Genomic DNA, 21,743 nt, shown 5'->3' with positions numbered 1-21,743 from the left:
TGCCCGCACCGAAATGAAGAGGTGCCAAGGAGAGGGGGCAAGAAGTTCTTTGAACTGAAAAGAGGAGGTATCAGCGACACAGGAAGGAGAGGGCAGAGAAATGGGTCCTGCCCATGTAGAACTGGAATCTTCTAGTCCTGGAGCTGGGCGCAATGGCAGAGGGAGCCCAGGATCAGAACTCAGTGGAAACAGTGGGAGGCCCACAAAGGGAACAACCTTGAAATTCCTCCCACCCCGCTTTAGCCACACTCCAGTATGGTGTCCTGCGGAACCTTGACTCCCTCTAGTGGCCACAGCTTCCCACAGTCCCTAATATCCAAAGCACTGAAGGGGGTTGTCCCTCTGGTTGGTTTCTGGGTTCCCATCTCAATGCTGGGTGCAGCTCCATAGGAGCTGAAGAGCTGTAGTGTCTCCAGCCATATGCTGGCTGGCACCCTCCTCGAAGGTTGAACCAACTTGGGGGGAGTTTGTTGAATAGTTCAGGTCCTGAATCTTCAGTTTACTGGAGGATTGTTTCCTCAGGCCCTCTCTACACCCCCTAGTACCATTCTTCCCGCCCTGGTTCCCCACCTTGCAGGAAGTGATGACCATGCAGTGCTGTTCCATCCCAGAAGCAGACAGGATTTGTTTGGGAGAGGCCCAGTACGGGAGCTGCTCTAGGTCAGATTTACCCCTTCTTTGGTCAAGGCCCTTTGGGAATCTGAAAACACTTTGGACGCCTTTTACCCAAAATGCACATAAACACAACATGTTTAATAAGTTTAGGAATTTTTGCACCAAGTGAAGAACCCCTAATTCACCTGGGTCCTGGGGCCAAGTTTGCTGCTGAGAAGGCAGGGCAAGGTAGACCTCACCGGGCCAGGGCGGGATAGGCAATGTCATCATCTTGCCATATTTGTTGTATTTGTCTTCCTCCTCCTGTGTGTGTCCTCCCAGCTCCACTCTCCACCGTCACCAACTTCCTTCCTGGTGCTCCATCTTCTCTCCCCTGATATGGACTACAGTAAAACTCCTCAGACACAATAATGCACTGTGATTCAGACTTTAATGGTGGTGCTCGTTTGAATGCCACAGAGGTGGTGGCCACTGTGGAATGTGGCACAGGGAGTGCAGCTGGAGGAAGAAGAGGGAAGGCAGAGCTGGGAAGAGTTCCGGGGAAGAGCCCCCAGGTGCACAGCCCCACCTCTGGCCCCAGCCAGGCTTCAGTAAAGGGTTGGTACACACACAGGAACTGCCGGCAGGGCCCTTTTCTGTTACCCTTAGCATTCCAGCAAGACTTCCCATCCCAGGCCACCTCGGAATCTACAGCACATGAAATACAGACACTAGTGCTCCCCCCTCCAGTCAGGCCAATTTTTTGGCCCTGGAGTTATGGGGAAATGATTAACAGGATGAATGAAAAGATGAATGAATGAATGAATAAATAAATAAATAAATAATAACATACTAAAACCTTAGACCAGGCATGCCCAGCAGCCAGCACCTCCTCCACCTCAGCACCATGCAGTGCCTGGCTCTTATGCAACATGGAAAACACATAGAACCAATAAAAAGCACAGGTGACACATGGCCCCTCTCTAAACATCTCAGCAACCAACCCTGATGCTCCAATCACAGACCCTGATCATTCTTCCATGGACCCCCCTTATAATCCTCAGTCCCGTGGCCAGTCTTTGAGGAGAGAGAATAGGAAGGAAGAATTGAAGAGTGTGGAACCCAGAGGGGGAAAGCAGGGACAGCAGGGGTGGGACAAGCCCAGGGGCAGCGTAGCAGGACAGCCAGGGGGTCTGAGGTGAAATATCACAGAGCAGGACAGGAAGGGGCTCCAGGATGATGAGGGGGTGGGGGCAGTGTGGTCCAAGTCTCCAGGCAAGTAGAGGCTTCACAGCACGCTGGGATTGCGGAAATTGTGTCCTGCGAAGCGAGCTTCATCCCCAAGCTCTTCCTCAATTCTGAGAGATGAGCCAGAAAGAAAATGTCAAGAAAGCAGGAGGATCCTGCTTCTCTTTCCAGGAGGCCCTCAGTCTCCAGGCACCCCACACCCCCTGCTCCTGTGTCCTGGCCCAAGCATGGGCATTACTGGCTTTCCCATGTGACCCATAGGATTCATCCAACAGGCCATCAGTCAACCCATCTTTCAATCTTTTCTGGACATCTACTGTCCAGGACCAGGGCACTGGAGATGGAACGGTGGACAAACAGCTTTTACCCCTTAGCCTTGGGTTTCCATTCCCCGGGTTCCCTCACCTCATGAGCTGGTTGTACTTAGCCAGACGCTCAGAACGGCATGGGGCACCAGTCTTGATCTGAAACATCCAAAAAGATAAGCAGCTCAGTAGCTTCCCCTTTATTCCTTGAAAGGAAACTTACACTCCTTTGAAATTCCCCTGACACCCTCAAACACCTAGGAGGAGAGACCCACCTGAGCCTAGAACCCACCAACTGCTCAAAGATCTTTGCACTCACCTGGCCTGTGCACAGCCCCACCACCAGGTCCGCAATGAACGTGTCCTCAGTCTCTCCTGAGCGATGACTCACCATGACCCCCCAGCCATTCTCTTGCGCCAGCTTGCACCTGTATCCATACACCAGCACTGACCTCCAGCTCCTCACACTGGGCACTCTCTTCCCAGCCCCAAAGTTGGTCTATGTTAAGAAATATCTGGCCCTGGCTGGTGTGGCTCAGTGAGTTGAGTGCCAGCCTGTGGCAAACTGAAAGGTCGCAGGTTAGATTTCTAGTCAGGGCACGTGACTGGGTTGCGGGCCAGGTCCCCAGTTGGGGGTATGAGGACAAGAGGCAACCAATCAATGTATCTCTTGGGCATCAAAGTTTGTCTCCCTCTCTTTCTCCCTCCCTTCTCCTCTCTGAAAATAAACAAATAAATAAATGAAAAGGAGAAACTTTGGCCTCTCCCTTACCAAAAAACAAAAAGAAAGAAAGAAAGAAATATCTGGAGGGAAGCTGTCTGGGAAGGGAGCAGAGAATCGGTGATGGTGAGAGAACTGAGGGCTACAAAGGTGATTCCAGGTTCCCTGTTCTCTTTAGCATCTGTGGACAGGAGTAGGCTTAGAGCCCCTGCAAGATGGGTCCTGAGAAACAGGGGCTGAACAGGAGCGAACCAGGAGGCACTCACGCTTGGATGGCTTCAGTGACAGAACCTATCTGGTTGACCTTGAGCAGCAGACAGTTGCAGGCCTTTTCTTCCACTGCTCGCTCAATACGCTTTGGGTTGGTCACTGTCAGGTCATCACCCACAATCTGTATCCCTACATTGGCTGTGAACTTCGACCAGGCAGCCCAGTCATCCTGGTCGAAGGGGTCCTCAATGGAGACCACTGCAGGGAGAGTGGTGAAGGGGCTGTTGATCCTCCATGGGGCTCTGCACCAGGCAGACATGATTCCCTGAAATGCCCAGATCCCCTGGCTAATGGAGCCTGACCGCCCTCACTGCCCTGTCCCCAAATAAGGCTACCCTAATTGATTCTTACCTTGATTCATTCATAAACCTTTCAAAAAACAAGCATTCAGAATCTTGCTCACAACCTATCTGCATTTTCATATTTTCACAGCTAGGTAGCCCTTCCTTGTTACTAATCAAAATCCTTTATTCTGCAATTTATGTCTAAAGCCAATGGTAGAGCTGAAGGGTAATTCAGTTCCTCATCAGCCTTCTGTTCACACATCACATCACTTCCAGCTCCATTCAGCATCCACAGTTTTATCCATCAAAAATACTGAAATGTGCTTGTTTGCTGCCAGGTCCCGTCACCCTCTCAACATTCCTGGTTTCTTCCAAAGCCTTCCCCATGATCCCAGTAGCTTCAGAGCACATGACTTTAAGCAGGATCCAAAGCAGATGGGACAGATTCATCATAGGTACCTGCACACTTACACTACATACAAAGCCTAGGCTCTGCAGGCTTCTTCATCCCATCCCTGGTTCTTAGGTTCTTCTTAGGACACCTCCACCTGGCACCTGAGTCAGCACCCAGTAAGGCCCAGAGTTGCCGCAACACATCCCTGCTGGCCCCCTGCCCTCCCCTTGCCCTCTCTCCCACACCCCACCTTGCTCTCACCCGGATAGTCCCTGACAAAGCTCTGGTAGAGGGACCCCAGCTGGTCCCCAGTGATGCAGCGGGAAGGGTCAGCAGGAGACTTGAAATCCAAGTCATATTTGCCATCACGATAAAACTCTGAGGCAGCGACATCCATGCCAATGACGATCTTTTCCGTGTAGCCAGCCTTGTCAATGGCTTCCTTCACCAGTTCCAAGGCTGGAGATGAAACATAGTGAGATTATTAGCAGGAAGGGCAGACAGGAAGGAATGGGGGCAAGGAAGAAATTCAGGGCAGTGGTAGAGGACTTGCTGTGCAGAAGTTTGGCTAAGGATCTCCTTGGGGTTATCCCCAGGTCTGGAAAGAGCAGGCCACCTTCCAGGAAGGCAAAGGAATGGACTTTTGTTAATAAGTGTTTTTTTAATAGCTGTAATTTATTGAGGGCTAACTATATCACCTAAGTACTTCATATATATGATCTCATTTAATCTCCATAATGATACTATGAAGTAGATACTGTTATTAGTATTCACATGTTACAGATAAGAAAGACAAGGTATGGAGAAAATAAGTAAGAAACATCACCAGCCAGTAAGTCTTCAAGTCAAGATTCAAATGCAGGCAGTTTGGCCTCTGAACCTTAACTCTTAGCCACTATAGGTATTGTTTCTATTCACTATACAGTTTCTCCCAGGGCAGAGAAAAGCTAGGGAATCCTCGAGGCCTAAGAAGCTGGGATGAGAATGGGATAGATTTGAAATAGATTACTTGCAGTTTGGTGTGTCTCATCAAACTGAGAACCCTAGGTAGGGAGTTAAAGTTTGGGGGATCCCACAGATGACCTACATCACCTTCCAGCACTCCCAGGGGCTCCGGTAAGAACTTGTAGTTGCTAACAAACCTGACTAGGCAGGTGAGGCCTGTTCGCCTAGGCCTGCATGTGAATTTGGCAGACCCTCTGGAAGCCACTCCAAGAAGTGGCACCTCTTAGAGCTAACAGGAGTCAAGGACCATCCACCCATACTCCTCAGGACTTGATGAGGTATGTGGCCCTTCCCAATGGCCCAGAGCCGGGGGTGGGGTGGGGGTGGGGGGCTCCTGGTCTCACCTTCACTGTTCTCCAGGATATTGGGGGCAAAGCCACCTTCATCTCCTACATTGGTGGCATCCTTGCCATACTTGTCCTTGATGACCCCCTTAAGGGTGTGGTAGACCTCTGCCCCAAGCCGCATGGCATCACGAAAGCTCTCAGCACCCACCGGAAGGATCATAAACTCCTGCATGGCCAGCTTGTTGCCAGCATGAGAGCCACCATTGATCACATTGAAGGCCTGGGAGCCACAGGACAGAAAAGTCACTGAGCATTTTCCTTTCCACCCCTAGGAATGTTCGCCCAAGATCCCCAGCTTCCCCCAGCTTCCCAGACTCTGAGTCTCATGTCCCCATCCTTTCTCTTTAGCTGCCCCAATTCTCTTGCCTTCCATTCGTCTTCACAAGGTTTCATGCTCCCCCTTCCCCCACCCCTGGGAAAGGCACAGACATGGCACGGTGCTCACCGGCACAGGCAGAATGAGGTCTGAGTTCCCAGCCAGCTGAGCAATGTGGCGATATAGGGGCAATTCCCGCTCGGCTGCCCCTGCCTTACACACGGCCAGGGACACACCCAGGATGGCATTGGCCCCAAACTTGGCTGGGAGATTATAGAGAAAGGCACTGAACAAAGATGTCCCCTTCCCCTTCTAGCCCTTGCCTCCAACTATACTCTGCAAAGGAGCCAGTAAAGGAGATCCCCTCCTCCCGCCTCTCCTACAACATCTCATCCATTCTCTCCTGAAATAGCAGGGCTGTTGGGGAAGAGGTGACAGGAAAGGGCAGAGAGCTGCACATATTTCTAAATATCCCAAGATCAGGCTATCTCATGACAACTCCCTCCTCTTTATGCTGCACAGAAGTTCTTCCTCTGTCTAATATCACTCACCCTCCCCACCCCCCCCACTGCAGTTAAACTCATCTTCTTCTGCTCTGATTTGGGGTGGGGGCGAGGATGGAAGAAGTCCTTCCTCAGGAAGCCCCCGCAGCACTAGCCCCTTCAGTTCTCTGACTGTTTCACACATCCCCATCCTCAGCCTCCCCACTTTTTTCCCAGCCCCTGCTTACATTTGTTCTCAGTCCCATCCAACTCCAACATCAAGTTGTCAAGCTTCTCCTGCTCCACCACAGATAGACCCTATGGGCAGAGCCACCATCACCCAGGGCCAGAGTGGAGCTGGGCCCTAAGACACAGGGCCCCCCTCCACACAGGCCCACATCCAGCCAAGATCCCACCATGTTCCCATGAGAGTGGCCTGTGCCTGGATCAGGGGACCTGAGCCCCCCTGGGAGCAGAGGGCAGTAAGGGTCATCTTCCCACCCTTCCCTTGGTAGCCATGATTCCCCAAGGGTGGGCCTTTCTCTCTCCTCGTCCTCCTCCTCTGACCCAGGATTCCTTCGAGGACCCTGGTTCTGCCACCCCCAGCAAAGAGTGAGCCTCACTGAGCTGATGAGGGCTGGCGCAATGGTGGTGTTGATGTGGTCCACTGCCTTCAGGACACCTGGGGAGAGGCAAGGAGGCCAGGCTAGGTCAGGCCAGGAGGGGCCAGAAGGGAAAAGAGGGGGAAGAAACGCAAGCAGAGTCTTGGGGACTGGTGTGAGGTAGGAGTATAAAGCTGAGGGATGAGAGAGCTTGGAAAAGAGAGAGGGCCTCACCTTTGCCTAAGTAACGCTGTTTGTCCCCATCCCTTAGCTCCAGAGCCTCATAGATCCCAGTGGAGGCTCCACTGGGCACCGCAGCCCTGAAAAGACCTGGGAGAGGAATATGGAGTGAGGAGGAAGAGAGAGAGACACCACAAAGACCAGGGATCCTTTTAGCACTCCAGATCTAAACTCCGGTCTGCCACATCCAGCCCTCTCCCCACACTGCTCCCTAATACACAGACGCACTCAGAGACATACACACTGCTCCCCAATACACACACATACAGACACACACTGCTTCCTAACACATACACAGCTCCCTAATATACAACTGCTCCTTAATACACACACTGCTACTAATACACATACTGTTCCCTAACACACAACACACACACATCTCCCTATTACATACACACTGTTCCCTAATACACACACAGAGACACACACTGCTCCCTAACATACACATATGCACACAGTTCCCTAAAACACACATGCACACACAAAGGCAGATGCACAAGCAAAGGCCTCCTCATCTGCCCCACTAAGGTCAAATGAAGTTCTGTATTCGCATGCACACACACAGGTGCATTCACAAGTATGCAGAGGCAGTGCATGCATCATACACTAAATTAGAACATGGAGGCCGGCATATCCTAGCTCCCCTGGACAACAGGATCCAACCACCACAATCCAGGATAAGAGCCTGGCCCAGCACCCCACCCCTGATGGAAATCAAGGAAACTTCCCCTCCCAGGCCAAGGCAACCCTGCACTGGAGTGTTGGGGTGCTGTGGGGGCTGAGCTGTGTCTGTTCCAGGCCCGCTCAGTACCTCTGGCAGTGTAGACATCCACCTCCACCGTGGGGTTTCCACGGGAGTCCAAGATCTCCCGGGCCCAGATCTTCTTTATCGACATGATGGCTGGGATCTGCTTGGGTGGAGGGAAGTAAGGAGGAAGGTAAGAGGCTTAGAGAGGTGGAGCCTGAGATCAGTGGGAGGGGCCAGAGGCTAGGAAGGATGGGAAAGAGGTTACTGCAGTGGGTGGGGGCTGGGGAGGCGCAGGCTGCTACCTTAGGCTGTAGAAGGGATCCCAACCCCCCCAATGGGGAGAGGAGAAGGTCAAAGCAGGGAGGAAGGGGAGGTCACTGCAGTGGGAGGCGGGGTAAGCTCCAACACTGAGGTGGGAGGGCAACACAGTGAGGAGTAGAGGGGCCCAGCAGGGGTTCCCTCATGCCCTCCGCAGCTTTGGCAGCTGGCTGGTGGTCTTCCCCCAGACCTCCTCTGAGCGTAATGGCTGCCAGATTTGCCTTTCTCCTTGGAGCCAAGAAGAGGAGAATAATCTAGACAGCTGAAGCCTTTCCTCCAGAGCTCCCATCCCACCCAACTCAACACCCAGCCCCCACGCCGAGGTCCCAGTCTCCCTCCCCATAGACGTACAGTAGAGAAGTCTGAGGAGAGGGCCCCGGGAAAGGCTCTCAGTCCCTGGGGGTTGCAAGGTGGAGGGGGGACGGGGGCAGGTTGGGCCGGTCCTCTGGTGGCCCCTAGACACATTCTTTGCTCCCAACCCCGAGAGGGGCGAAGTGGGGGAGGAGTGGGGGAGAGGCAGTCTAGGGGAAGTCCGGGATGCTGCGGAAGGGTGAGAGGAATCCCAGATGCAAACCCAGGAGGACTTGCCGGGATAAAAATACACAGCTGGGGGAGACCCCGAACTTAATGTCGACAGAACTGGAGGCGAAGCGGGGCTTGGGGAGAGGGGCAGGCCAGGGTGAAGGGCTGGTGCCCAGATGAGGAGGGGGCGATAGCCAGAAACCGAGAGGAGCGGTCCGGGAGGGCGGGGAAGGAGGGCGCCGGGGAGGCGCGGGTGACAGCAGGTGCGCAGCGCCGGAGAGAGAGACGTGCACGGGCCAGGGGAGCTGGGCAGGGGCGTGGCGGCCAGGGGACGGGCGGGAGGGGTGCAGGGGCCAGGCCGGGGCTTCACCTCGGGGCTGCAGACTCAGTCGGCAGCGGCGGTGCTGGCGGTGGCGGCAGCAGTGGCGGCGCAGAAAGAACAGGAGTGGTGGCGGCGACTGCGGCTCCCGGGCGGGCGGCGGGCGGGGGAGGCGCCGATAGGGCCGGGCGGGCGCATGTGACCCGGAGCCCCCATGAGTCAGGAGCCGCGGGCGGGCGGAGGCACACGTAGGAGCTCGGGTGGGTGGCCGATGGGGGTGTGGTGGGGGCGAGAGGTGGCGGAGGGCTAAGGGTGACCCAGAGCCTGCCCTTTGCAGCGCCCACGCAAGCTCCTGCCCACGTCTCGACCCCCTAGGAAGTAACAGGCACAGCCTCCCCAAGGAATCTGCGTCCCGAGGCCGCCACAGCCTGGAACGCCTGTCAGAGACTTCTATCTCACAAACCCGGTCAGACACAAGAGTATGAAAACGTCTCTTTATTTGAAAACCGAGCTGTTTCTAACACCCCAGCCCGCCTCCGCAGCCCCTCTGCAGCCAGCCCTACCGGCATCCTCTCGCCGGTCCAGGCTTGGCTCCTACCAGACCTGCCTGGAGGATGCCGGCTGCTAGGCTCCAGGCAGAGCGCAGGCCCTCCCACCCCACTGCCCAGGTGCCCAGAGAATCTGGGCCGCAGGCTGTGATGAATCCCCAAGTCTGGGGCAAGAGAAGGAATCCTCTGTCTTCAGATGAGGGTGTGGTGTGGTGACCCCTGCTAATGGAGTCTTCTCATGTCTTGGGGCCAGCGTCTTTTATCCCCTGGAGGAAGAGGGCAGAAGGAAACCGTCTGGGCCCTGCTGCCTCCGCCCCCATCTGAAGTGCCCCACTGCTACACTCTCCTGGGCTCCTCTCCTCCATCTCTTTCTGCCTCACCCTGCCCTCCTTTCTTCCCCCTACCCCTGTCCTGTTATTTTTAGCTTCAGGTTTTTAGTTTGGGATCTTTCTCTTCTGTCTTCTCTGCTAAGCTCAGCTGTATTCCTCACACACCACCAACCACCTCCCCACCATCACCAGCATCTTGTCCCAGTCCTAGACTTTCCAGCTCATCTTCTCTCTAGTTCAGGTCTGGCTGCCCACCCCACACCAATATCTCTACCTGCCACCCCAGTTCTTTTCATTTCTTCTGGCTTCCTGATGTATTTCCTAAACTTTTTCTCAGCTCCTCCTAGGTCCTGCTGGTTCTTTCTACTCAACCTGAGACACCGCTTGACTCCTAACCCTGATCCTTCCAAGGGTTCTTGCCTTTTCCCTTCCTTGCCCACCTCCTCCTATAGCGACTTCTCTTTCCCCTATGTGCTAGGCACTTGGCCTCCTCTTCCTGCCTCCCTGCCAGCTTCCTTACTATCCTTGAAGGCTAGAATTGCTTCTACATCCGGAGCTGGCCCAGTTCCTCATAGTACTCAGGCTCAGCCTCCTGATCCTGATCCTGCTCCTCCTTCATCCTCTGCCGAATCTCATTGGCCTCAGCCCGATCCTCCTCCTGGTAGAACTCTTTGTCCAGACGTTCCAGGTGTGGCATTTGCACCAGGGCCTCCTGGCGGTAGTCGTTCTCATCTGTACATGGGTTGTCCAGCAGCACCAAGGCTCGAAGCTTGGGTAGGTCCTGAAGCTTGGCAAGCTCCCGCAGGTTGGCTACCATATTGCCCCTGTCAGTACAGTCAGGAGAGGTCCACTGGGTTTTGGAGGCCAGCTGCCAGGAATGGGGTCTCTAGGGGAATCTTCCATGGGCTTCACTTCCCCTAGAAACACTGCCTCTATGGATTGGCCTGCCTAGCATTGCCAGACTTGCTGCAGAGATGCTGTCCAGCTCTACTCCTGTCTGGCTTCTGCCCTTCAAGGAATCTCTAAGTATCATATTCTATTCTGTAATGTGTCATATTTATCCTTTTGGAGCAGCAAAGCTAGGTCACACTCCTGTCTTGTAGTTGACGAGCGGGGGAGAAAATCTCCTTTGCAGGGACAGACTTCTGTGTCAACGACACCTAATCAGAGGTTGGAAGATAAGACTTGGGCCAGTGGAGAGGGAAATGGGATTGAAGCTCAAGGTGGTGGGTGCTATGTTGGTGCTCCCCACTGAAAGGAACCTAGAAGTAGGGATGGGATGGGACCTCCCAGTCTGAAGAGCAAGCTTCATCTCCTAATATGCCTGATTATACAGTATTCTGTGTTTGTCTTCATGTTCTTGTTTCAAGCCTTTATAAAATCAGGTTTAAATGTTTCTGTCTTATCTCAGTGGAGGTGCTGAACCTCACGTGGTGTTTCTCACTGGGAGCTCTGCATGCACTTTGTGCTGGACTGTCCTGTCCATTGCAGGAGGTTTAGCATCTTTGGCCCCAGAGGCACCTCCTAGTCATTGAAACAACACATCTCCACTGCACTTACTTCCAAACCTCCCCAGTGAACAGTCACTAAGAAGAACCCACTATCCTTGTTTAGACTATTAACAGGAAAACAGAAGTCCCTCCATCCTACCAGACCAAGGTGGCAGAGCTAATTAGCAAGAGATTGCTCCATGAATTAGGGCTGCTGTTGGGGTTCAAGGTGCAACCACCTCTCCCTACTGGAGATTCTTGACTGAGGAGGCCTTGTTGACTAAGAAGGCAGTTTCCTTACATCTTTGCTTAATGAACACACATAAAATTCTCCATCAGACAAGTGGCTCAAAGAAAATGCCCCTGACCCCTTGTGCTTTTCTATCTACAGATTTCTTTTCAAATAATTTTACTGCTCACATCTGAGCACACCTTGTGTTTTATATCAGTAAGGCAGCCTTACAAGTGGGGCTCAAGACAAGAGAGTCAGGAAATGGGAAGGAGAATTGGGGTCCAAAAGATGGAGAAATAGAGTAGAAACTTATACGGGATAGGACAAAAAAAAAAAAGGTTTGGAGCCAGACTGAGTCCATTGAGAACAGGGACCATCTTTGGTTCCTTTAGATTCCTGAAACACAGCACAAGGCCTGGAACATAGCACATTCTCAGTAACTGTGGATTGAATGCATAAGGATTTGGGGTCTCAGACTATAAAGATCTTAGTGTCTTAGTGTTACAATTAGGACTGAATGAAGAAGAGCGTATGGATGAGATGAGAATCTTGGAGTGGGCTAGGATTGGGGGATTGGGGCAGGGAAGAACAGAGGGTCAAAAGCTGCTCCTGGTCAGGGGTAGGAGCAAGATGGGGCCTGGACAGGGTGCATACCTCAGGTTGAGGTACTGTAGTGATTTCATTTCCTTGGAGAAGCCACTCAGAGTTTCAATCTGGTTGTCTCGAAGGTGCAAGGTAGTGAGATTATTTAGATTCTCCAAGCCTTCCACCTTCTTCAACACGTTCTGTGCCTAGACTCCAGGATACAGTAGAAATATTGGGAGACAGGTGAGGGACAGGGAAGGAAGAGAAGTCAGAATGAGATGCAGCAAAAGAGAAAATCTAAGAGGTAGACAGGCGTGTAGGAGGGGAGTAGAAGGGGATAGAGATCAGTAATGAGAATTAAGAAATCCAAGAGAAGCTGCCAGTCCAGAGAAAGGTCAGCAGTACCCCTACTGACTGCTCATACCACCAAAGCCCCCTCTGATTAAGGAGGCGATGCTTCAACCCACCCCCAGGTCTAAGAGCCCCACTGCTCTACTGAGGAGAAATGACTTCAGCACCATCCTGGAACGAGGAAGCTCAAGAGTCCAAATGACTAAATATTTAAGTGGCCTCCTTAGTCTGTCTGTAGCTAAGTTAGGGCACAATATGCAAAGTAAACTTTCCTGTTATCCTGTGTTACGTATTATCAGCCCTGCTAGGTGGTCAGCAGCTTGTCTGTTTTAACTGCATTGCCACGGCATATAGAATCAAGCAAGGGCTCAGTAAATGATACCAATTATCATTATGATGATAAAGTTAGTAGCTAAGCCTACTAGACGCCAGGCATCCTGGCCCACACCATAGTGCCCTCCTCCCTGCACCAACCACCCTCTGGCCCAGTGAGCTACCAGGAAGAGGTTCTTCAGTTTAGGGAGGTTGATTCCCAGTGTGCTTTCCAGTTGGTTCCCTCGAAGCTCCAGCGTGTGCAGGCTGATCAGTTTCTGGGGGTCCAGACCTGTCACCATGTGGATGTGGTTCCCTGGGGAGCAGAAGAGTGTCAAGAGCTCAAAGGGCCACTCCAAAATGTTCAGCAATAGAGCCAGAATTTTGGGAGCCTCTGCATCTTTCTCTCCCTCTAATGCCAGGTGGATATGAGGAGAGACAAGCCCAGATTTAACACCTCAGGGTCTCTAGGGCAAGTGGTCTGGTGGTCCAGGGCCTCAAGGACTTGTCCACCTGCAATCCACATGGCTAACTCCCTCTCCCTCCTCAAGTCTTTGCTCAAATATCAGCTTGTTATTTTTTTTTCTTTTTAAGTATATTTTATTGATTATGTTGTTACAGTTGTCCCAATTTCTTTTCCCTTTGCTCCCCTCTGCCCAGTACCCCTCTTCCCTCCAGAAATCCCACCCCCACTTAGTTCATGCCCATGGGTCGTGCATATAAGTTTGGCTTCACCCTTTCTTATGTTATTCATAACTTCCCCCTGTCTATTTTGTACCAACCAATTATGTTTCTTAATCCCTGCACCATTTCCCCATTTCTTCCCCTTCCCCCTCCCAGCTGATAACCCTCCAAATGATCCCCATACCTATGATTCTGTTCCTATTCTGGTTTGCTTAGGGTTTTTTTTTTTTTTTTTAATTTTCAGATTCAGTTGTTGATAGTTGTGAGTTGGTTGTCATTTTAATGTTCATAGTTTTGATGCTCTTTTTCTTAATAAGTCCCTTTAACATTTAATATAATAATGGCTTGGTGATGATGAACTCCTTTAGCTTTACCTTGTCTGGGAAGCACTTTATCTGCCCTTCCATTTTAAATGATAGCTTTGTTCAATAGAGTAATCTAGGTGCTTGCTTTTCATCACTTTGAAGATTTCTTGCCAGTCCCTTCTTGCTTGCAAAGTTTAATTTGAGAAATCAGCTGACTGTCTTATAGGCACCCCTTTGTAGGTAACTCTGTTTTTCTCTCGATGCTTTTAAGATTCTCTCTTTATCTTGAACCTTTGGAATTTTAATTATGATGTGTCTTGGTGTGATCCTCTTTGGGACTAGCTTGTTTGGGACTTTCTGCGCTTCCTGGACTTGTATGTTTATTTCCTTCACCAAATTTGGGAAGTTTTCTTTCATTATTTTTTCACATAAGCTTTCAATTTCTTGCTCTTCCTCTTCTCCTTCTGGCACCCCTATGATTTGGATATTGGCACATTTAAAGTTGTCCCAGAAGTCCCTAAGCCTCTCCTCATTTTTTTCAATTCTTGTTTCCTCATTCTGTGTTAGTTGGCTGTCTTTTTTCTTCCTTATGTTCCAAATCATTGACTTGAACTCCAGTTTTCTTCCCTTCACCATTGATTTTGTGTGGATTTTCCTTTGTTTCATTTAGCCTAGCTTTCACTTCTTCCCTTATGCATTTGTCATACTTAAATGTATCTGCCAAGTGTGAGAATTTTTATCACCAGTGTTTTGAACTCTATGTCTGTTAGGTTGGCTATCTCCTCATTGCTTAGTTCTCCCACTAGAACCTTGATCCATTTTCTCTTTTGGGCTGTACTTCTCTGTCTCCTCATCTTGACAGGCTCCCTGTTTGTTTGCCTGTGTCTTAGGTAGAGCTGTTGCACCTGTTACGTTGTAAGGGGTGGAGCCTTAGGTATTCATCAGTACAAGGTACCTGTTTCACCACGTTGTGGTGCTATATGTGGAGGAAGGGTCTGAGAGGGAACAATGCTGCTTGCTCAGCACTTGCCCCCTTTCCAGGCACTCCTCTCGCTTCCCTTATGGGACTGGTGTCCCTCTAGCTGTTGCATTGACTGTTGTTCCCAGAGTGGGTGGGTTTGTGGATGTTCTAGGACCATGGGGACTCTTTAAACAAGTGGACTCTGCTGAGAGATTGGCAGTTTCTTCCTCTGCCCCAACTCCTACCTGTTTTCATAGCCAGAAGCAATGAGGCTTTATTTTTCCCAGCGCTGGAACCGTAGCTACACGGTCTGTTCTGGTGCTGGGAGCGTTCCCCAGATGTCCCTCCCTACCTTTTAAAACATGTGACTGCGCTTTCCACCAGCCTGCCACTGCTGCCGCTACTGCCGCCGCCACACTGCTTCCTCTCTGCCCCTCCTACCTGTCTGGATGAGTGTGTCTTTTTATCTTTGTTTGTTGTACTCCCATGAAGCTCAATTTTTCGGAACTTCTGGTTTGTCTCTAGTTTTGAGATAGTTGTATTCCTTCTTAGTTGTGGAGGAGGACGCAGCGTGTCTATCTAGGCCTCCGTCTTGACTGGAAGTCTCAAATATCAGCTTTTCAATGATGTCTGTCCTAACCAACCTGTTTGAAATTGCCACCTCTGCCTCTCCCCACTTATTTCTTTTAACCTAATCTATTTTTCCATAGCACATAATCTCCTTTTAACTTAGTGTATAAATTTCCTTATTGTGTTTATTGTGTTCCTTATCTGTCTCCCCACCTAGATTGTAAGCTGCATGAGAAGGACTACTTTCTCTGTTCACTGCTTTATCTCCAGTACATAGAACTGCCATAATGAATCATAATTGTGTCTGAATGAATAAACGAATGAATGCAAATTCCTATGTGGCACAGCCAAGGGCCACATTGCTCACCTCTGTTGTCCCCAGGCTGGAAAGACTCTGTGTAGCCCATCCTAAGGACCTACCTTTCAGATTCAGGATGCTCAGACGAGGATGAGAGATGCCCTCAGTGTCAGTGATCTGGTTATAGGCAAAACTGGCAATCTGCAGATAGGGCAGTTCATTCAGCTGGGCACTCCGCAGACGGTTGCCATCAGCCTTGAGCCAGAGCAGGTGGGTGAGGTAACTGAGTGGAGACAAGTCTGTCAGATGGTTCTCAGAAACATCAACGTAGCGCAGATGGATGTAGGAACGCAGCAAGGAGATGTCTGTCAGATCTCTAAGAGATGGCAGAGGCCACAGTTAAAGTAAGAATCCAGCAAGGACTGGCAGAGGTGCTAAAGCAGAGGACCATGTGGAGAGAGGGAGAGGAATGGGTGGCAGATGGGAAAGGTGAGCAGGGAAAAGGAGGTATGTGGGTTCTTAATAGTGGGCAAGGATCTTGTGTCTGTGTAGGGCTGAGACCTTACACCTGAAGGACAAGTGAGGGAGTCCAGCGGAAATCCCCATACACCCTCTCACAGCCACCAACCCTCAGGCCATCCTTGACACAGGGAGTCTCAGATCTCCTGAAAAGTAAATTCTATCATTCCCTCCCACTGGCCCACTGGATCCAAACTCGCAGCCAAAATACCCAGGAATGAGAATGAGAAAGGAGATTGTGCCCTACAACTTCAGTCCTCTTCTGTACCACTCCCCCAGATGCACGCACCTTTCTTTAACCTCTAGCTTGACATAAGCATGGGCCAGTCCACTGCCAGTCTTACAGAGCAAAGAAAGCCCTTCCTTCATCATGTTCTCTGTGAGGGGCGTGGGCATCCACTGCTGGAGGAAGTGGAGTCAGGCACCCTTTCCAGCCCAGCCCTGTCCTTAGCCCTAGGACTCCTTCATCTCCATACTCTCACCTCCTCAGAGACGTCTTCCTCCTCTTTCCTGTCATCCTCCCACTCCTCTGTCTCCTTCTCATCATCTTCCCTTTCCAGATCATCCTGGTCTGTTTCAAAATCTTCCAGATCCTCTTCATCTGACATCTTTCTTCTCTGCTGAAGGCTCTGGAGTCTGGTCCAGCTGGATCCTGGTCCTGGTCCTGGTTCTGGTTCTGAGAAAGAAGGTCTCAGCGTCTGCCCACCCTCAGCTCCCTCACCTCCATTGACAAGGACGGGGGTATCACCCCTGCCATCACCTCTCATCTCTTCCCAACTCTGCTTCTTTCCTCATCCCTATGAACATCTCATTTTGATTCCCAACCTCCGTATTTCCCACCAAGAACCCCTTTCTTTTCAGAATGCCTTTCCAGATCCCTGAGACCTTTCCTGCCTTTCGCACTGGCTCCAACTCTCCTCCAGAAGCTCTGTCTCCCTGCTTCCTGGACTCCCCTTCCGCAGTTCTTCCTATCTGCCTTACGACCCCTCCCCTTGCCGTTCATCCCTACCCCTGCTCCACTCGTTTCTTCTACCTCTCCCACCCTGCTTAGACTCATTGCCCTGGGCCCTGGGGACACCAGTCTTCCCACCCAATCCTCCTTCGCAGAAGGGCTGAGGGTCCGGTTCTGTTCAATTACAAGCAGTTCAGGAGAGGGTCTTGCCCCGAAACTACAGGATTGTTTTGGAAGAGGGGAAAGGAGGCGTTGTATACTGTAGTTATGGCAACGGGGGGGCGGGGCACTGGACAGCCCTTGAGAGAAGAGCTGCAGCTAACTGAACTGGATCAGTGCAACTGACATATTACAAACCCACTTTCTCAAACCTAGGAATCCGGATGAGGGGCGTTGATTGGCCAAGGGCATAAGACATGGGGCGGGGCTTAGAACCCTGCTGAGGGTAGGGAGAGGGGGCGGGGCTGTCCATTACTTTACCTGAGACTTTAAACGGACCGGATATACTCAATGCAAAGTACTATGAATTCAAAAGAAATTCATCCCCTGAAGCAAAAGGCGGGGGACGAGAAGCAAAAATACCAAGGTAAGAGGTCTGGTTCCCGCCCCCTCTCACGTCACCCCCCCCACCCCCCACAAAGGTCCCATCCATTTGTTATTTTCAGATAGGTCTTTGGAGTGGAAGAAGCCCAAACCCAATAAGATCTGAGTTACAGTCCTGGAATATCTGCAGTTTACTAGCAACTTATCTAAGACTCCACTTTCTCATCTGTAAAACAGGCATAACTATACCAACTGCTAAGGATAGAATATGAGTCTAATCTATGCTAAAGCACTGTACAGATTACTAAACCCAGCTTGGGAGCATTTCACTCCTCCTCGTATCATGGAATGGTTTGATGCAAAAATTTTTGGGAGAAAACCCAACATGTGACCACTAAAATACTCCTCACACAACGTTGTTACATAAATAATCAACAAGAACCGATATAGCCAAACCCAGGCACTTAGGCCTGTGACTTGTTGAAGGAGATAAAAACAGAGAGCTTGGGATGCAACAATATTTTGTGCCAGACATTGTGTGAAATGCCTTTTCGAGTGATATTTAATCTCCATACCAGTCCTGTGAGACAGATAGTATTTGAAAGAAGAGAAAATAAGATCTAGGGTGGTTAATATTTGACACAATTTCTGTCTAGGGAGGTTACCAATCTTGTGGGATCTAATATAAATAAAACAATTAGGCAACAAGGTAAGATACATGTGATTAATTGTGAAATTGTGTGTTACAAAGTGGTCCAATGGAAGACGTGGTGAGCTGGAAATCAGTAAATATTACCTCCTGCCCTGTTCAGCTTAGGTTATATAGTTAACAGACAAATATGTTTTGTTAAGTACTCTGTGCTAGGCTGTGCCTACTGAGCACTCAAGGACAGTAAAACACAGTCCCTGTCTTCAGGGGCCTTACAGTCCAGTGACAGGGTTAAGTAAACAAGCAATTCAATACAATGAGTGGTCATAATAATGATTCCCAACACTTAACAGAGCTTTTACTTAGTGCCAGGATATAATTTTATAGTACATGTGTATGCATAATATCATGTGTTCAGCACAGGGTCCAGACAGAGGAAGCACCTTTGGTAGTTCTGCTGGCTGGAACAGTAGGTGGACGTAGGGGGGTGGTGAGGTAGGATCAGCAAACAGAGCTGGATCACACTGAGAATGTGGATTCTATCCTGAAAGCTTTTGAGGAGCCATTGGAGGTGTTATTTTGTAGTTGGCTGAGGTGGGCTGAATCTGCACTGTGTGATGAGAGTAGATACTCCATCCTCCTTGATAATATCCTTCCCCCAGTAGCTGGTCTAAATAGAATTTCATTCGATTATAAAAGTAATACTTAATTAAAATAAAATCAGATAATAGAGAAATGTATAAGAGGAACATAAAAGTCCATGATCTCCCTCAGCACCACTCTCATTTTTTAATAAAGTTAATTTATTAATAAAGATGTTTAAAAAACAAAAGTGGTATCAATTAAACATTGTTCATCAGCTGGATTATTGTCATTTAAAAATATGTTTAAGACCCTGGCTGGTGTGGCTCAGTGGCGTGAGTACTGGCCTGAGAACCAAAAGGTCACCGGTTCAATTCCCAATCAGGCACATGCCAGGGTTGTGGGCCAGTTGGGGGCATGCGAGAGGCAACCAATCAATGTATCTCTTCCACATTGATGTTTCTCTCCCTCTGTTTCTTCCCTCCCCATCTCTCTAAAAATAAATAAAATATTTTTTTAATGAAATAAACTGTAAAATCTCCAATACAGGGACAACTGTTTCAGTTTAAGCTATTTAAAAAAAAAAAAAAAAAAAGGCTCCATAACACATTATGAGGGTGATCTGAAGTAATTCCATAGTAGATGGAATTACTATTTTTAGAATTCTTTTCCCAATACATTAATATACAATTTAAGTTTTAAAGTCAGCTCACAGAATTCATGAAAAATTAACAACCAACCTTCACAAGCCAGCTTTAGCACACCACTGCATATTCCACTGAGTCCCAAATTTTTATTTTCAGCCAAGGACTCTTTTTTCAGTCCCAGGATTATACAGCTAACTTCCTACTTCTCTACTTCTAAGACTCACAGGCATCTCAAACTTAACATATTCAAAACCAAATTCTCTATCTTTTTTCCTAACTGCTTTTTTTCAGCATTCCTTCTATCGCCATTTATATGTTCAAACCAGAAACCCAGGGTCATCCTTGTCATTTTTTCTCCCTCAGTAACACCTTCCTCACTAGCCCCCACTGAATCTACCACTAAGTGTGACCTGTTCTACCTTCAAATGTATCTTGAATCCATCCACTTCTCTCCATTTTCTGTGACACCTTTCTGGCCTAAGCTATCACTCCCTGAAGCTACTACAGTAGTCTCCTAAGTAGTCTTCCTGATTCCACTCTTTCTCTCATCCAATTATCTTCCTTAAGCAGCTCTAGTGAACTTTTTCAACTGTAAAGAGAACCCTCCCTCTATTTTAACCCTTCAGGCTTTCCTATTGTTCTGAGGATAAAATACCTGGTCATCACCATGGTCTATATGCAAAGCCCAGCTAGGTCTGTCATAACCTTTGCAGTTGGGCTTGAGTCACACTTGGCCACAGCCTCTTTTCAGTTCCTTGGACCTCAGCTCCCTCCTTTCACTTATACTCTTACACATGGAACTCAAATTAACTCCCACTCACCCCTCTAGGCCTCAGATTAAATGGAACCTCCTCAGAAAGGCCTTTCTTGACATCTAATCCAAATTAGGATCTCCTCTTACAATTCCATTTTTCCTTGATAGCAGTAAACACAATTTGTCTTTACATATAAATTTGTGGGTCAAGTCTGTTCCCTTCTAGATGTCATCAAGGATTTCTATGTTGGCTTCTTCTAACTCCAATAGACCTTGAATTTCACACTGCGTTCTACTGCCTGGCACAATGCATGCTACATAGTAAGTGCTCAATAAATGCTTACTGAATGAATATTAAATGTGCTTTCTAAAACTAATCAAAGATGCCCAGACTAGTGTGGCTCAGTGGATTGGGTGTCATCCCATAAACCGAAAGGTCACTGGTTCAATTCCCAGTCAAGGCACGTGCCTGGGTTGTGGGGCAGGTTCCCCAGTAGGGTAAATGCAAAAGAAAACCAATCAATTGTTCCTCTCACACATTGATGTTTCTTTCCCTTTCTCCCATCACTTCCCCTCTCTCTAAAAATAAATAAATAAAATCTTGTTTTTTTAAAGACGTGGTTTGATTTAAAAAATAAAAAATAAAAGTAATCAAAGACACCCTCCTCTCATTGTGGATTTGTCCTTATATAGATGAAATGTGCTTACCTCTTCCCTCTACTTTGAGAATCACAGATGAGGAGTAAAGAAAGAACAAGCCAGGGAGATATCCCAAGTCAGGACTCGCTAAAAGTAGAGACCCTGAAGGGTATAATGGTAGAAGAAAAAAAATCGTAATAGCTGAGGCAGTATTTTAAAAATTATCAAGGATATGCCCTCGCTGGGTGACTCGGTTGGAGCATCCTCCCCTACACGGAAAGGTTGTGGATTCAGTCCCACGTGTGGGAGGCGGCAGGTGGACGTTTCTCTCCCTCTCCTTTCCTCTCTCTCTAAAGCCAATGATAGAAAGCATTCTCCTGTGAGGATTTAAGAAATAAATAAGGATAAACAAAAGGGTACTAGATTTGACAAGTAAGACTTTGGATGATCAACTGACACCTGGGTAAGGTTGGCAAAGCGTAAGAGGCATTGTTTTTTAATTAAGTATATTTTATTGATTATGCTATTACGGTTGTCCCAAATTTTCCCTTTGCCTGGTACCTCCTTTTCCTCCAGCAACCCCCCGCCCCCTTAGTTGATGTCCATGGGTCAGAGGCATTGGTTATTGTAGTATGTGTGCCCTTTTATGCTGCAGTTTCTAACATTCACTGTCTCCTACTTCCGGCCTCCATCTTCCAAGGTGAACAAAGATTCCCCGGAGGGTCCCTAGATCTTAGGAGGATGAGAGGGAGATGGAGAAGCAAAGAAAAAAAATTTGAAGGCTGGAAGGAGGGAACCCTTCAAATGTAAAGAAACTCAAGAGTGCAGAAGCCCTAGTCCCCTCCACTCCACTCTGGAGCCGGGGGTTGCAGAGGCGTGGCGCCCATTAGCAGCCCGCTTAGCGGCCCGCGTTTCCACCCTGGCGCCTTTGTTCCGGGGCAGAACTTTCCAGACGCTAACGCTGGCGCCGGAAGAAGGTTGGTGGGGCGGAAGCGGCAGTCTAGGGCAGGGCCCTCGGTTTAGTGCTTCCGGCTCCGTTGTATCCGCAGGGAAGTGGGCTGGGAGGAGACCCCAGCAA

The 21,743-nt window shown here is 49.4% G+C and overlaps 2 protein-coding genes across 7 annotated transcripts; both read right to left on the bottom strand.

The window, feature by feature from the left end:
- Window positions 1-1,026: 1,026 nt before the first annotated feature.
- Window positions 1,027-8,873, bottom strand: ENO2 (enolase 2). Its single transcript, XM_090272777.1, has 12 exons — window positions 8,767-8,873; window positions 7,620-7,719; window positions 6,803-6,898; window positions 6,590-6,648; window positions 6,215-6,284; window positions 5,614-5,747; window positions 5,166-5,388; window positions 4,078-4,275; window positions 3,135-3,336; window positions 2,467-2,575; window positions 2,248-2,306; window positions 1,027-1,952 (listed from the first exon to the last, which is right to left on the bottom strand). The coding sequence occupies exons 2-12, from the start codon at window positions 7,702-7,704 to the stop codon at window positions 1,883-1,885; spliced, it is 1,305 nt and encodes a 434-aa protein (XP_090128903.1). The 5' UTR covers window positions 7,705-7,719; window positions 8,767-8,873; the 3' UTR covers window positions 1,027-1,882.
- A 339-nt stretch (window positions 8,874-9,212) lies between these two features.
- LRRC23 (leucine rich repeat containing 23) lies at window positions 9,213-17,084 on the bottom strand. 6 transcript variants are annotated; one of them, XM_090272779.1, is made up of 8 exons: window positions 16,990-17,084; window positions 16,382-16,575; window positions 16,189-16,301; window positions 15,503-15,756; window positions 12,748-12,878; window positions 11,969-12,105; window positions 10,113-10,416; window positions 9,213-9,529 (listed from the first exon to the last, which is right to left on the bottom strand). In XM_090272779.1, the coding sequence occupies exons 2-7, from the start codon at window positions 16,505-16,507 to the stop codon at window positions 10,137-10,139; spliced, it is 1,041 nt and encodes a 346-aa protein (XP_090128905.1). In that variant the 5' UTR covers window positions 16,508-16,575; window positions 16,990-17,084; the 3' UTR covers window positions 9,213-9,529; window positions 10,113-10,136. The 6 variants fall into 6 exon arrangements, with proteins under 6 accessions (XP_090128905.1, XP_090128907.1, XP_090128904.1 ...); XM_090272781.1 differs by having other exon boundaries at window positions 10,171-10,416; XM_090272778.1 differs by lacking the exon at window positions 9,213-9,529 and having other exon boundaries at window positions 9,573-10,416.
- Window positions 17,085-21,743: the final 4,659 nt, after the last annotated feature.

The sequence above is a fragment of the Furipterus horrens genome, unplaced genomic scaffold (assembly GCF_987537825.1).
Source record: "Furipterus horrens unplaced genomic scaffold, mFurHor1.1.pri manual_scaffold_4, whole genome shotgun sequence".
Classification (NCBI taxonomy): domain Eukaryota; kingdom Metazoa; phylum Chordata; class Mammalia; order Chiroptera; family Furipteridae; genus Furipterus; species Furipterus horrens.
This window is presented reverse-complemented; position numbering and strand designations above follow the sequence as displayed.